The 15764-nt window shown below is 33.1% G+C and overlaps 2 protein-coding genes and 1 long non-coding RNA gene across 3 annotated transcripts; 2 read left to right on the top strand and 1 right to left on the bottom strand.

The window, feature by feature from the left end:
• Positions 1 to 70: 70 nt before the first annotated feature.
• LOC123693872 lies at positions 71 to 10832 on the top strand. Its single transcript, XM_045639131.1, has 15 exons — positions 71 to 503; positions 3768 to 4040; positions 4412 to 4562; positions 5050 to 5216; positions 5379 to 5473; positions 5924 to 6098; positions 6373 to 6580; positions 6927 to 7073; positions 7453 to 7616; positions 7819 to 7916; positions 8024 to 8164; positions 8356 to 8442; positions 8636 to 8792; positions 9069 to 9195; positions 10660 to 10832. The coding sequence occupies exons 1-15, from the start codon at positions 434 to 436 to the stop codon at positions 10790 to 10792; spliced, it is 2193 nt and encodes a 730-aa protein (XP_045495087.1). The 5' UTR covers positions 71 to 433; the 3' UTR covers positions 10793 to 10832.
• On the bottom strand, positions 1973 to 3774 carry LOC123693901. The gene is made up of 2 exons (XR_006751728.1): positions 3202 to 3774; positions 1973 to 2422 (listed from the first exon to the last, which is right to left on the bottom strand). It is a non-coding gene; the product is annotated as an uncharacterized LOC123693901 (long non-coding RNA).
• A 2838-nt stretch (positions 10833 to 13670) lies between the features above and the next one.
• Positions 13671 to 15704, top strand: LOC123693892 (protein SCO1 homolog, mitochondrial). The gene is made up of 5 exons (XM_045639159.1): positions 13671 to 14055; positions 14235 to 14358; positions 14515 to 14596; positions 14837 to 14963; positions 15461 to 15704. Exons 1-5 carry the CDS (start codon positions 13780 to 13782, stop codon positions 15608 to 15610), a joined length of 759 nt encoding a protein of 252 aa, XP_045495115.1. The 5' UTR covers positions 13671 to 13779; the 3' UTR covers positions 15611 to 15704.
• Positions 15705 to 15764: the final 60 nt, after the last annotated feature.

Below are 15764 nucleotides of genomic sequence, written 5' to 3' on the forward strand. Positions count from 1 at the left end.
TTATAATTATTTATGGGAGTTCACTGCACCAGCGCTCCTTAGGGCGAGCCGCCTCTGCACATGACGGCTGCACTTTGATTTCAGTATACAGTTGTTTAAACGCGTTACGTGCATTCGGAAAATTGTTTTCCACGACGAATTTACTACCGCAATAGTTCGACGTAGGTACATTGCGATGCAATTTCTTTAAACTCTAGTCTCATTGTACTTTTGAAAGAATACATAAGTAAATAGAAGACGTCAGTATGTTTATTCAGCTGTATCTGCGTTATTCATAGAAAATTATACGAGGATAGAGAGACATTTTTAAACCTCGTTTGAAATTATCATTTTAAATTAAATTACTTGATGATGAACATTACGGAAGGAGAAATAGTGCGTCCGCGAGTTGTAAATTAGTTAAGTTACCGAGCGCATGTGAATAGTGTAAACAATGTATTATATAATAAATAATAATATAGTTTTAAGAGCCTTGGCTCTATGTGTAATTGTGAACTGTGCAAGTAAGTATATCCTGATATTTTTTACCTATGATGCAGAAAACAAACAGAAAAAAATTTAAAACCCCTTTATATGCAAAGAATTACTAGGTATATAATATAACAAGATTAATCTAAAGCTATCGCTGTCACGTCGTCGTCATAACAATATTATTAAGTTGTAATTTTAAAGTTATAAGTTTATTTTATTTATGTACCTATAGTAATTAAAATATAACATTTTAGAAATAGGTACATGTTACGTTGTCTCATGTCTGTCCAACGATTAGGTGCTAAGTTCGTAAAACTTCTTGCTCTTAGGTTCTAAAAAAATAAAGACATACTTAGGTATAAATATAACGTACTGGTTTCTTATTTTATTTATAATAAATATCAATTTTAATGCACTGTCAATATATAAAGTGAAAGCCTCGTATTATAAAAAGTAATATTTATTTAGGTCCCACCATTTATATTTTAAAAAGCGGTGCAATGAGGAAGACATACCAACCTATCCAATTGGAGTAGCTTTGCTTGTTTGTGGCGTGTTGACTGTTATCAAGTACCTAGATATAGGTACCATACACAGATAATATAATATACTATACTAGTACATGACTAGTACTAACTAGTACCTACTCAATGAAATAAAATTACAATAAGATCGCTCTATCGTTAGTTTTAATTCCATATTTGTATCAAAAGAGCTTAGCTTATTACCTATCAATTGCGTAATATATCTCATGACCATTACGTACGTTTCAGTGATACAGTTTCTTTTAGATTTACACTTCACCGTGATTTAGCCTGCAGCACACTGCTGAAGATTGATTGAATCAACACCGTAGTCCGAAACCTTAAGGCCAAAGGGCTCATGCACATCATTTAGCTGACAGCTGAAGTTTCTTAAAGACGATTTTATAAAGGATATACAGTGAAACATTCATTTTAATATTAAATGTAGATAGAATTTGTACCTACGTTGTCTCAAAAAGAAACCACGAATAATAAGACGCCTGTCCTAAAACACGCCTATTAATTGGGTATGGCGCGGCGCGGGCGTATAGGCTTTACAAAACCGCCGGTTAAAATATGTTTTTTTTTTGATAAAGAGATTTTATTGAAAGTAAACGCTTTTCCTCATTCCACTTGTGAGCATATTATACCTACCTACATATAGGTTAGCTAGGAAATCTAATTGAATTGGCTATTATGTTTTGGTATTATTCAGAGGGACCTAGAAAAAACGTAATAAAATTAAATTGATAAAATCATTTCAACGTCTTATCGAGAATAAAATAATTATTTTAATAGCATGATCGATTTAATATTAATTTATTCTTTGACAAGACGACTTTATTAAATCGTAGCACATATTTTGATTTTAAGGCTTAACATTATCAATTTTTTATACACAAGACTTTTACAAATTAAAAATGAATATTAACGCAGATGCCGTTTCGGGAAAAATCATAAAAAAATATTAGACAACGTTGTACATAAAGTATTTTATTTCTAATAAAAATAATTCACAAGTCGGAATACATAGCACATATTATACAAAAAGGTATAATTAGTCGCATTTAGATACAACAATAAGTTCTTCTTACGAAGATAAAGATTTATTTAAAGGAATATTTGCTATTCCTAATCATTTCAATTTCAAGTCTTTTTTAATTTGCTATAAAAAAAATTCGGGATTAATCATACAGGTTCAGTATACTGGGTCTTTGCTGATTTTAACCCACACATTTACAGATCAGAATAGGTCCTGAGATAGCTAGAAATATTCTTTAATTAATTTTTGGTATACATCGCACGGTACCTCCCGCACCTTTAATAGCAATGGAATTAGTAGGACACATTTTTGTTTCCAATACAGCAGCTGCTAATACCATTATCATCATAATGATAAACATGTTCAAGACACGTCGATGTATCATCTGAAAAAAAATATTATAGAATCTTTATAAGTGTTCAATAATCACAAAAATGTATTGGCTTGTGCTCGTAATAATTTGAGAGGTGCTTGGCCAAACAGCATCCCATGTCATATTTTATTTTTCTGCAAAAAAATTATTATCTAATCCACCTAATAAATCATAATTATAGATAGGTATGATGACTGGATGTTTGTAAACCGGTTTTATAGAACAGCTGTTTATTTTTAAAGTCATTGTGTATATATAATGTAATAGTAAATTAAACTTAGGTATATTATTTATTTTTTATTATAGTTAAGTAACTACTAAGTATATTTACGTACTAGATAGGTAACTAATTAGATACGTTAATCTAATATATAAAAATCAATGCCACTTTTCGTTGTAATTCCATAACTCGAGAACGGCTGAACCGATTTCGATAATTCTTTTTTTATTATATTCCTTGAAGTACGAGGATGGTTCTTATGTAGAGAAAACGTTAATATGTACCACGGGCGAAGCCGGGGCGGACCGCTAGTTAATAATAATTATTGACATCCGCTTATCATACAATATAGTCTACATATTATACAATTATTTTCTTTAAAGATTATAGAATGTCTCTAACCAAATAATTCGTAATTAAAATATGTATATCATTAAACATATACTCTCCGAACAGCGCTTTTTGCGAGAACCTATGATAAAAAACAAAAAAATAACAAACAATGTAATTAGGAAGACAAATAATTTTTTTTTAAATAAATACGCGTTGTATATTGAATAAAATTGCTTACCTTGTGCTTACGTGATATCTTCAGAAGAGTTACTAGACGTGTACTGTGCAAACAGGTTTCCTTTTGCTAAATTTTTGCATCCTAATGTACATTATTTATGTATATGACACGAGCTTTCAACCGCAAATTTAAGCATCGCAATGAATGTATTGATTAATATTTATTGATTCGATATAAAAGCCTGATATTATATTATAAAAAATATCTGGCTTAAAATCAGTAACAAAAAATCCGAGCCGCACTCCCGTTAAACTCTCTTCCTTTGTGTTGTAGGGACTTCATTTTTTGAGACATAACTTATAACTTTATAAGATAATTATGATTTTTGAAACAACATTATGATATTATATCAATACGTAAAAGTACGCAATAAGCAATTGTTTTAGTCACATAATTAACATAATTTCCCGAGCTAAATAAATAAAGACGTGAAAAAAAAGCTCATTTTATAGAGAACAAAAAAAATTGTTAAGATCTTCTGATAAAAGTAAAAAATATCTTCTCGTATTAACTCATCAGCTTAAATGATTTCATTAGTCATATATAAGCTATAAATATCTTTATAGATGCGATCGCGTGTCGTCAACACGAATCGAGCACTTTTGTTCGATGGTCGGGCATGACCCCAGACAAAGCCAGGCCGGTGTTCATGTATTCTGCAAGTGGAGACGAAGAGTCCCTCACCGGGGCCTGCTTGGCGAGATGCAGGGACCTTGAGGACTGTGCGTCCGTCATTGTGACGTTCACGAAGGGCAATTGCCAGGGCCTCGCCGCGTCACCTGTCTCTCAATTGAGAGCGGACAATGACGCTGCATACTTCACCAAAGTTTGTTTAAAATGTTAGTATGTGTTTACCATTTAGTCGGTAACGGTGATTTTAAAATAATTGCGTTTAAGAATTTGCATGCAATGCATTAAGTAGATTGTGTTTAAGTATAGTACATATTCACATTTAATATGGATAAATCATAATTTTCACTACCTATTGCATACTACGAGATTAATAACAGAAAAACTGTCAAGCCGTATTAAGTAAACAACTAATATAAAGTTACTAAGTTGACGAATAAGTATTTTATATAATATACTTCTCTCAAATATATGTATACCTACTCGTAAGTCGTAGACTATATGTATATCTCAATTTCATAATATTTGTTTGTAGAAATTGTTAAAAATATTTGATTTACAAAATAATATTTCATTCTAGTACCTACTGGCTGTAGTAAAAGATGGTGGGCCTTAGAAAGCACTCCAGGATACTACCTTAACTCAGAAGGCTCAAATGTAAAAGTACTTCTCAATGCGACCGTACAAGACTGCTATGATGCGCTTTTTTCTTCAAATGAGAAATTATACAGGTGCGTAAATTACAAAACAAGGATAGAGTCATATAGGTATTTAATTTTATATGATAAGGATATTTGCTTCTTCATAATATATTTTCGTTTTTGTTGAATTGTTTAAAAAAAATGAGTTTATATAATTTAACAATATATAACTTAAATATGATTTAAAACCCAAAGGCAAAGCGAATAAAGAATTTATCTAATCGTTTTATCGACATAAATGTAAAGAGCATGTTATTTCTTATTTTTATAAAACTTAAGTAAAATTTACTTTGAACTTATATTTCCATACATTTTTTAAAATAAAATAATTCGTTAAAGAACCCCAAGTTTTTATGTTAAATTTTTTCGTTGGAACAAACTTTTTAAGATCTAGATATGATTATTATCAATATGAGTAAGATGTTTATTACCATATTAATTTTGAAAAAATAAAATTTTGTTTTTCTTAATTTTCCGGAAACATCTGACTTTGTTTTATTGTTAAACCTTATCACAGGTCAGCGCAGTGGATAGATCCACACAGCCCATTAGACACGTTTGTTGTGTCTGACAAAGCTAGAGGAAACTGTATCCTGAATGGAGAGAATAAGTTCACTGAACCCGAGTCCTACCGCGTGTCAAACTACTATACTTTTTACATAGAAAATGAATGTGGACATGACTGTAAGTATGTTTTGATAACGTCATTTTTCGTAGTCGAAGAAAGTCGTACAAACGATTTCCTTCCGGTATCGCGTATCCTTGGGTAAAAAACTTTATGTTATTCCTATGTTGGTTAATGGATTGTAAATTATATGGCATTCTTCATATATTCATTGATTTCAGATCCGAAAAAAATAGATAGATGTTCCTACGAAGAGTACAATAACCAGACGCTAAAGAGGACAGATTTAAGCATAAAAAACGCCACAAAAGATGAGGTTTGATTTACTAATAATAATAAATCATCGGTTTCAATATACATAGACCTTAAAATATTATAAACTAATTTACCTTTGCAATGCGTGACTATATTAGATAAGAATCGCACGCATTTGAGTAATCGGAAAACAACTAAGCTCTACATACCTATTACGAAAATGTAGAACCGATAGGGATTGGCCTGTTACGCGGGTTGGTGTGTCATTTTTAGCCCAATACAATAATATCATTATTAACAATATCGTTTACGATTTACGTGACAGTCTACATTTCTTATGCATTTTGCATTATAGTTTTCCTGGAAATAGATAGTATTTATAAATTTAAAATTTAATTTGATTCTCAAAAATGATAACAATATAGTAATTTCTAGGAATTTAAAAGGTAACTTATACATTATACACCCAAAGATTTAAGTTACGATGTAATCGCATAAAGTATATTTCTAGTGTAAAACAGCTTGCGAGAATGAGGACCGTTTCATATGCCGTGGCTTTTCCTTTATCTCGACGGCATCCCGAGGTCTCTGTGATCTGCACAGCGAGGACCTCATTACAACTGGGTCTTGGCTCTTGCGTCGAGTGTCCTCTGCTACTTATTACCGTCGTGTGATTTGTCTTAACAGTGAGTTGAATGTTGAATGATTTCATTAAGGATTTCAGTCAGGAATACGGCGGATCTGCTATTATAATTGAGAAATTTAAATATTGATAAATAATACTTTTATTACATACCTTACCTGTTCACATATGCGACGGAGATTAATTAACAAATATTTTTTTTGGCTGTGCTCACCTGTTATGCTATTTTTAACACAGTACTTATTACATAGTTTAGTACGAATTTTAAATCAGGGCAACATGTATTTATGTGTTTCAAAGATTTTTCTTATTTTCAGTAACGGTGGATTGTGAAGGTCCCAATCTTGTAGTAACATATCGTCCACGCGGCGCATTCAAAGGCAGAATGTATGTACCAGGAAATGGTGAGAAGTGCGGTGCGCAAGCCTTCGCTGGTACTGTGAAACTATCGCTACCATTACATGGAGATTGCGATGTCAACTTTGCGTATGCGATCACGAAAACACCTAATGGGGTTGTCAATAGGTATGTTTAATTATAGGGAAATGCGCGCTGTGAGTTTTAATGGTAAGATAAATGTGACCACATGAATAATATTGATGGGATTTCTATTCGAGTTTCTAAAAAACGAAATATCAGAAGTTTTACCTTGCGTATAGTGACAAAGATATTTAGACAATTTTCTAACTTGATAATACCACAACTAAGAAAAAAGAAAATAACTGTGTAATACATATTTTAAATTGTAATCTTTTTGCATAGTGAAACAACAATTCAATAGTATCATAAGCCGTTTCGTTAAAAGTAGGTAAGTACATATCACATATGGATAAAGTAATCTTGATGAACCTTAAGATAATGTTTATTTCAGGACAATGGCGTACGTAGTGCTCATGATTCAGAACAATCCCATCATACAGACAGCTGGGGACCGCTGGGTGCGGGTGGGATGTTCACCAGATGGTGGTGCTCGCAGTTACGCCAAGGTTGACGCTACTGTTTCTGTTCATGATACTAGGTAATATTATGACCTCCCTTGAGTTGGATTTATGACCATAAAACCCGAGATGTCCTCACTATAAAGTATGCAATTTAGAATAATAAATGTTATTGTTTTTATTTATTATACGTGGTTTTTCCTGTTCATCTGTTTCCTTGCATTTGGAAAACCTTTTGCGCGTATATTTAGTAGATGACGCTTCTCAACTTATTTATTGTCAACCTAACCAGAATTATATTTGGACCTTCTATGTACCTATACAATTTTCTCCTTCTATGTACCTACGGTTGTACTTACTACGAATAAAATGTTTGTTCGCAGTCTCCGTAAAATTTTACGATTATTGAAACTAATAACGAAGGTTTTTGGGTTTAACTACAACATTACAAATCCACAGTAGGCCATCATTAATGAGTGAATCAAGTGCGGAAGCTGGTGCGAGTGCCGTGTTCGGTGCTGGAGCGGCGCCGCTCAGCATGTACGTGGTGAGGACGGTCACAGACGGCGGTACTAATGCGGTCTCTTTGGGTGAACCTCTGGAGCTTCGCATTGAGACTTCTGGTAAAATGTAGCTTTTATACATAATAATATAATATATGTAACTTTGTATTCGTTCTATTTATATTTGGATTGCTACGGGATGGCTACAGAAAATGTTAAAATTTGCTATTATGTATCTTTTTTTCTTCTTCTTAATCACGATCTATCAATTGAATTAAAAAATGCATCCTATTAATTTTATCAAATAATTATAATTTTTTAGATGATACCGAAATAGAAGCTTATCACTTGGTCGCATCGTCAAGGATGGGAGATAGCTCTGTATTACTTCTAGATAGTAGAGGTTGCCCAACGGGACAGGTAAAAAAGAACTGTTACATTATGATTTTTTGTTAAAATAATGCATAAGTTTAAGATAAGTTAATATGTTTTCTGAATACTTCATATTGATAAACTTATTCTCACAGGTAGACTTTCCATCGTTTACGCGATCGTACGTGGGCAACACGCAGCGGCTATCAGCCCGTTTCAAAGCCTTCCGCTTCCCAAACTCACACGTCGTGAGGTTCGCCATTATGGTCCGATTCTGCGAAAACAAATGTGCTCCGGTAAGGAAATAAGGAAAACTCACGTTACTATTTCTAAAAGATTCTGCTCGGATGAAGACTAACAAAAACCAATGTCTTGTATGTCATATGCTACAACTACATTGAACTACATGCTCTGGAACTCCAAATTATAACCTGAAATAAATAACTTCCTTCCAAAATGAAGTTGCTTAAAATGTTCTTTTCAACAGGTAAATTGTGGTATAAGAAGCTCTCGGCAGACCAATTCCACGTTTGATCAAACTGATAGCGCGTTTGCTGCGACCGTCAGACAAGAAGTGAGTTAACTATGAAACAAATAAAAGAAGAGTTAGGTATACAATTTATTTTTAACAATAATTATGAAAATAAGTAGTGAAAGTAAGTGTTTTCAATGATAGAGTTATACTTATGAGAAGTTGTCTTTATTAGAGTTATTTTGGTGTGCTTGAAATAAATAATTTATTTAAGAAAATATTTTATTTACCTCAGACAGCATGGAACCCTAATCTAGTGGCGCAGGGCGGGTCGTCAGCGCTGTGCGCGGGCGGCGCGGGGCGGGTGCCGCTCGAGCTCGAGATGGTCGTCGGCGCAAGGGACATCCTCTCCGCTGACACGCTTGTGAGAGCTGACCACCGGTCCTCTTTAGGTATCAGTTTTTTATGTATTTTTATGTAATGGTTATAATAGCGCTTTTATTTACAGATGTGATTAATCAATACAACAGCGAGTCTCTCTATATTTAAATATGTTAAGAATAACGATACGATTTATAAGGATGAATTAATTCGTGCAAAAATAGAAATAAAAATAATTAGAAAAAAATATAGAAAGTTAAATTATGTGAAATTTACATAGAAAATAATTTGCCTATTATAATTTCAAAATAGCATTGAATGAATGATCGGATTTTGTCAACTTGCAGCTGAAGATACGAAAGTAGGTGACGGCGCAATGGTGTGCGTGCACGAATTGCTGTTGGTAGCTCTGGTGCTGGCGTGGCTCGCTGTGCAAGTCCTGCTCTTGTTGGGCTGCTGTGTGCTTGTCAAAAGGTATCCAATCTAACCATTCCAAAATAAGCCTTGAGCCTACTACGTCGCTCGTGTGCAAACTGCAAGCCGCATGAAAATAACCATTTTAGGGCGGCCGTACACGGACCGCTTCAAGCAGTTGAGACCGACCGCTTGAAGCCGCGACCGCGCGGTGAACTATAGGCATTCATTCACCGCCGTACACGTGACGGCTCGAGCCGTCGCGACCGCTTCAAGCCGTCAACTGCATGACGAAATTCCATCGTGCCGTTGACGGCTCGCGAGCGGTCGTGAGGCATACACTGACTGCTCGAGCCGTTGGCCCGTTGACTGCGCTAGAGCCGTCGACGGCTTCCTCTCCCCCTGAAAATCAATGACGTGACTAGCCAAAAAATCAACGGCTCGAGCGGTTGGTAGCGACGGCTCGAGCAGTCAAGAACCGACGGCTCGAGCCGTCAACGACCGACCGCTCGAGCCGTCCGTGTACGTCGCTCAGCCGTTAACTGCTCGAGCGGTCCGTGTACGGCCGCCCTTAGTCTGAAAGTATGTAATAATATTATTCTAATTAAATAAAAAAATATTATTTTAGTAATAGGGTAAGTAGTGTTATTTCTTAAAGAATATCTATTTAATTTGAGCGTAGTTTTTAAGGTTGAAAAATTTGATTATTTTTTAATGGGTAGATATTGAATGGTTCAAATATTTAGTAGTCGTTAAAGAAAATGCATTTTTAATATCGTGTCTCAAAGAAACTAAGATTTTCATCGAGAGTCATAATAGTTGTTCAGGATACATCGCCCATTTTTGAAAGTGACTAAGCTATCAAGCTAATTTTCCGTTTGTAGCTTTATTTTGATGAGACGCCCAATAATTTCGTGTACGAAAGTCTCGATTGTGGTAGCTAACAGAGAATAATAATAAGGATAAAAATTTTTGATTTGATGGTTCTCAAATATTTATTACTAACTGAATTTTTTTTTTGTTCAATCTCAAGATTGAACCTAACCAAGATTCCACCTAAATTATTCGAAAAAATATTTGTCCTACAAAATCTATGGTTGCTTAGTATGGTTGGTTCAAAGAGTCCCCCTTTCCAAAGTGTATCGATAACGAGGTCATCATAAATGATTACTAACAAGCTGATTTTTTTGTTTTCACTTAATTAATGTTTATATAATTCAACAGACATATTGTCCTACAAATTGCGTAATAAATATTTGAGAACCATCAAATCAAAAAATTTTATCCTTGTTATCTCTGTTAGCTACCACAATCGAGAGTTTCGTACACGAAATTATTCGGTGTCTCATCAAAATAAAGCTACAAACGGAAAATCAGATTGATAGTAGTCACTTGCAAAAATGGGCGATGTATCCTGAACTTATAGTTTTTATAATAATTATCTTTCTTAAAAATTTGAATATCTTCGTATGATATAAAGAGATATTGAGTAGCCACATTGACAAGAGTGTCTTTTATTTCCAGGTATAGGAATCTAGCTGAAATGAACATGCAGAAGGACTATCATTCGTTTGACAATATCGGCTTTGACAACGTGTCGACTCACCGCCGCGTGCATTGGCCGGATCAGAATATCGATATATTGCATGCCACATGATTGATGATTAGATTAAATAAGAAACCACCAATAATAGTAACTACTCATTTTCTTTACTTTTCTATTAATTAATTAGTTCATTCGTAACATGTCATTTTCTCAGAACTCTGTTAAATATTTTAAATGTTTGATTAAACAGCAAATGACTCGCAAAAAATGTGTAAAGAATTGTATTTTACCTAAAATGGAATGAGATTAGAAGAACAATAAGTATTACAAAATTAATATTTTTATATTAAACTAGCTGCTCCGCGCGGTTTCACCCCCGTGGCTCCACCCCTGTTGGAGTAGCGTGATGAAATATAGCCTACCTTTAACCTTCCTCGATAAATGGGCTATCTAACACCGAAAGAATTTTTCAAATCGGACCAGTAGTTCCCGAGATTAGCGCGTTCAAACAAACAAACAAACTCTTCAGCTTAATAATATTAGTATAGATAAGTATAATAAAATAAATTAAAATATAAGTAGGTACTTAAGTCATATTCTTTTTTTACGATAAATTTTCCATATTGATGGTTATTTCAGTTACGATAAAAAAATCTCCTTCATAAAAAGAATATATTCCCCAAATGGAAAACGTATTCAAATGAAAGAATTGCCTTTGGATTTGTATACTTTTTTATTTAATATTTTTGTTCATTTAACCACACCGGTATTGGCAGATTCACGGCCATACCTTATATACTTATAGAAACTATTGGAGCATGTATTTGACTGACATTGTACATAATAGTGCCATTGTAAGCATTGGCCTTCCACTTTAAATAATAATGTTAAAATTTGTTTAAAAGTAAAAAATCTATGCAATTGCAATAGAAGTAGTCTGTACAGACATGAAAACTACTCTCAGTCAACAGTGCATATAAAAATCATGAGAGATTCAAAATATAATTACATATTTTGAAACACGCGATCTTAAGATTGAAGAGGATTGAGTTGAGGGCTGAGGCATATTAAAAATTATCAAATTGGAATCATAGAATTATTTCCTCTTTGGTTATGTATATTATGATTAGGTACCTAATGGTCCCTAAGTGTTATAGGATTTAATTAAGTATAGTTTTGGTATGAACCTAACTTTATACATAAATAATGTGACAAATAATAATTGGCAGTATTTTAAAGACATACAGATAGTTTTTATTATTAAAGTTACACCTAGTTAACAAAAATTGGTTTTATTGTGTAAGAGCAAACCTACTCCTACCCTATAGGTACTACCCCTTTTTACTGCGCAACATCAAACCAGCGAATGTTCATTCTAGCTCCAATAAATCAAATTATTTTAGTGTAAACATAATTATGCGTGCAAGAAATCAAATCAGTATCTAAATCAAATTGATTATTTTAGCTAACTCAAACAAAACGAACCAAAACAAACTTAAAACATCATCAATCATCAAAATAAGTAGGTGACTGGAGATTTCGTCAGAAGCACACAAATCTTATTTAGAATATACCACCATATTATTATATTTTATTTTAAATTTAGGTAGGTATCTGATAATTTACAAAGCTTCTTATTAAAAATAATGGAAATGAAGTAAAAAAAGACATTAATTTAAACATTTTTAAGCGCTTATTGTGACGACAATTTCTTATAATATAATTTACAAAAAGGAAACTACTGGCTCCTCGAACTTCACATCGATAAGTTGGGGGTCGAGACCAAGCAAGCGACGACCACAGAGGAAGTATAGGTAAACCAGAATCTGATGGCAATTAGGGAAATCAAAATTTGGAGTGTGCAACCCTAGGGAAAATGGACTGAACGATCTTGATACTGCTTATTTTTTATTTTGTCCTCAATATCATTTGTCACATTACATAAATGGACAATACTGTACTTAATAATGAGATATCCACATAATATTATGTAGGTACATACTTACATGTATAATATACAATTATACATATTACTTTTATACAGGTAATACATATTATTATTAACACATACCTATATTTGTATATTATTCATTACCAGTATGCCATGTGAAAATATCGATATAATCATAATGTAGATCAAAACTGCTCATAATTTTTTATTAAATAAAATAAAAAATAAAATAAAACTATGTTTATTTTCGTAAGTATTAACAGATACACACATTATAAAATTGACTTGGACAGCTTGGACTTGACTATTAGCCGTATTGGAAACTCCTGTAATAAGTTTTCATAAAATTATATTCTAATCAACAAACAATATTATAGTTACCTACATATAATATTATTTTAATTTAAAGTATCAAAACGGGTAAGTCCAATGTACCAATAAAATCTTCAAATTTGAAAATTGTGATGTGTTTGACCCTTTTTCATCGAATGTTTTTCTATACATATTATAAACAACACCTAAGTATTGCTTGTGATCGCAGCGGCATTTTCGACATTTTCGAAGATTTTTTAGACAAAATCCTAAAAATTATTCATCAACTGCAAAAAAGACAAATAATTTGACAACCAATTTGATAGTTGTCAAATAAATTGCCACATGAAAATCTTTTATTTCTTAAATATAAATACCTATGCCATCAGATTCTGGTAGACCTATAATATGGCGACGACTTCTGCCAACCCGCACTTGGCCAGTGTATTATGGCCTGCAACCTCAATATGAGGCCCGTGTCAGCAGTCCCAGTTAAAAAAGTACTCTGTGGTCCCAGTCCAGCAGTGGGAACGAGAATTGCCATAACACGTTGTGCCCGTACCTGTCATCATATTAAAGAACTTAAAAGTTAAAAAAATACTTTTTTTTTTTTTTTGGTTTTCATGGCAAGAAGATGTGACTATTTGAAAAAAAAAATACTTAACTCTGTGCTGTCATTTAAGACTAACGACAGTGACAGCTTAATGAAAACTGACACTTGACAGTACCATGCCGTCTACAATTTACGAACTACGAGTTGCAGTTTAAATTTCCAATTTCTGATTAGATAGTAACAAGATAATTATTCAATATAATAAAGTAAACCTGAAATAAGATGAATTCTTTATTAAGAAGTGTTGTAAGGCCTTTATGTCGTACTTTTTCCATTTCATCAGTTAAACAGTGCGCTCAGCCTCCGAAGCGACCAAAGAAACAGTATTTTACTCCTGTAACATGGAAATCAATGGGAGTTACTGCAGCTGTAGCGGGAAGTCTTACAGCCTTTATGTTATATGTACGAAAAGAAAAGCAAGAAGCTTTAGATCGTGAAAGAAAGCGTCAGTTAGGGAAGGCAAAAATAGGTGGTACATTCGAACTGGTTGATTCAGAGGTGAGCCTTATTTTCCAAAGTGATAAGTAATAAATAGTTCTAATTGAGGAAAACGTACAATGTAAGATTATGGAAATAAATTGATGATTTATATCATTCAAAGTTATAGGAAATTAATTCCTTTTATAAATATTATGCAACAATATTCTTTCATATTCAAATTAGTAACTTTTTTTTAGGGTAAAACAGTGAAGAGTTCAGATTTCTTAGGGAAATGGTTATTGATATACTTTGGATTCACACACTGCCCTGATATATGTCCTGATGAATTGGAGAAACTTGCCGAGGTTGTTGATATGCATGGTAAATATTATAAGAATACTGTTAAATGTCAACATTAATTAATTTCTCACTTTATTCAATGAATTTTATGTATGAGCTACAACTCTGAATATTACATATACTAAATTAGACATGTTACTTCATTTTTTATATTTCTTATAATGCAAATTATTTCAGATAAAAACGCATCAGCACCTCCATTGCAGCCTCTGTTCATATCTGTAGATCCTCAAAGAGATTCCCCTGAGATTGTTGGGAAGTAAGTAATCATATAAATTAACCATTATCATACACACAAAAGTTAAAATATCTTACAAAAGCAAATGCAATTTGTATGCAAGATAACCACAGCCAGAAAGAAAGTCAAGTTAGTATTTTTACAGCACAAACCACATATTTCAACTTGTTTATATTAATAAATAACAAAAAAATATTTAATTACATACTTCTATAAAACTAGTTTTATTGCAAACTAAATATCAAATATAACAATTTTCAGGTACTGCAAAGAGTTCACACCCAGGTTGTTAGGTTTAACAGGAACCAAAGACCAAGTGGCACAAGCTTGCCGATCATATCGTGTATACTTCAGTGCAGGCCCCAGTGACGATGATGATGATTATATTGTAAGTTCATATTCTTAGCTATTGTTAAAAGTATGTGAATATTTATAGATAAATGGAGCTTGGAATTGAAACTTAAACTTAAATAACATTTTGTCTCTATAAACTTACTGTTTTGCATATGATTCCGAGTACTTTATTGTATTGCTCAACAATAACTATGGCTGGTTGCAGAGCTTCACCGAACATCAGTGCGTACCGTCGGTCCTGACGATACGCATCAACAATGTGTATGATATGACACTAATACACATGACAATACTGTGCGTATGGTCAGTCTAGCTATGAACGGTTTTATGAATTTCCATACATGTGACAAGCGCGACTGACGTACGCAATGATGGTTGGTCAAGCTCTGCAACCAGCATAAACAGTGCATCCCATCGTTCAGTGAAACAAATGTATGAATAATGCATCTGCCCCTTACCCCGCTAGGGGACACGGGACTTCACTTTTAAACATGCCAAACTGCTATTTGACTAGGTATATTCTTTTTTCAGGTGGACCACACAATCATCATATACTTAGTAAACCCTGATGGTGAATTTGTTGATTACTACGGTCAAAACAGAAATGCTAAAGAGATCCACGATTCAATGCTTGTAAATATTCAGAAGTTTGAAGCTGCTAAAAATAAGTCATGGTTTTAATAGGCGCATATAATACTTACTACGCATTTAAGCAAAACAATTGTTAGAAGTAGTTCTATATTTTTTGTTAAAATTACAATAATTTATTTTAAAACATGTTTTTATTTATACCTCCGATTAATTTATAAGAGGGAATGAAGAAAAGTAATAAAGA

Source organism: Colias croceus, chromosome 8 (genome assembly GCF_905220415.1).
Source record: "Colias croceus chromosome 8, ilColCroc2.1".
NCBI lineage: Eukaryota > Metazoa > Arthropoda > Insecta > Lepidoptera > Pieridae > Colias > Colias croceus.

What these genes read in the sequence shown, in the direction of transcription:
- LOC123693872 (XM_045639131.1), top strand. Translation starts at nt 434, where the DNA reads ATGTATTATATAATAAATAATAATATAGTTTTAAGAGCCTTGGCTCTA. An exon ending in CTGCGACCGTCAGACAAGAA is followed by an intron (nt 8,443 to 8,635) that starts GTGAGTTAACTA and finishes TATTTACCTCAG; the next exon opens with ACAGCATGGAACCCTAATCT. An exon ending in TGCTGTGTGCTTGTCAAAAG is followed by an intron (nt 9,196 to 10,659) that starts GTATCCAATCTA and finishes TTTTATTTCCAG; the next exon opens with GTATAGGAATCTAGCTGAAA.
- LOC123693892 (XM_045639159.1), top strand. Translation starts at nt 13,780, where the DNA reads ATGAATTCTTTATTAAGAAGTGTTGTAAGGCCTTTATGTCGTACTTTT. An exon ending in TCCCCTGAGATTGTTGGGAA is followed by an intron (nt 14,597 to 14,836) that starts GTAAGTAATCAT and finishes AACAATTTTCAG; the next exon opens with GTACTGCAAAGAGTTCACAC. An exon ending in ACGATGATGATGATTATATT is followed by an intron (nt 14,964 to 15,460) that starts GTAAGTTCATAT and finishes TTCTTTTTTCAG; the next exon opens with GTGGACCACACAATCATCAT.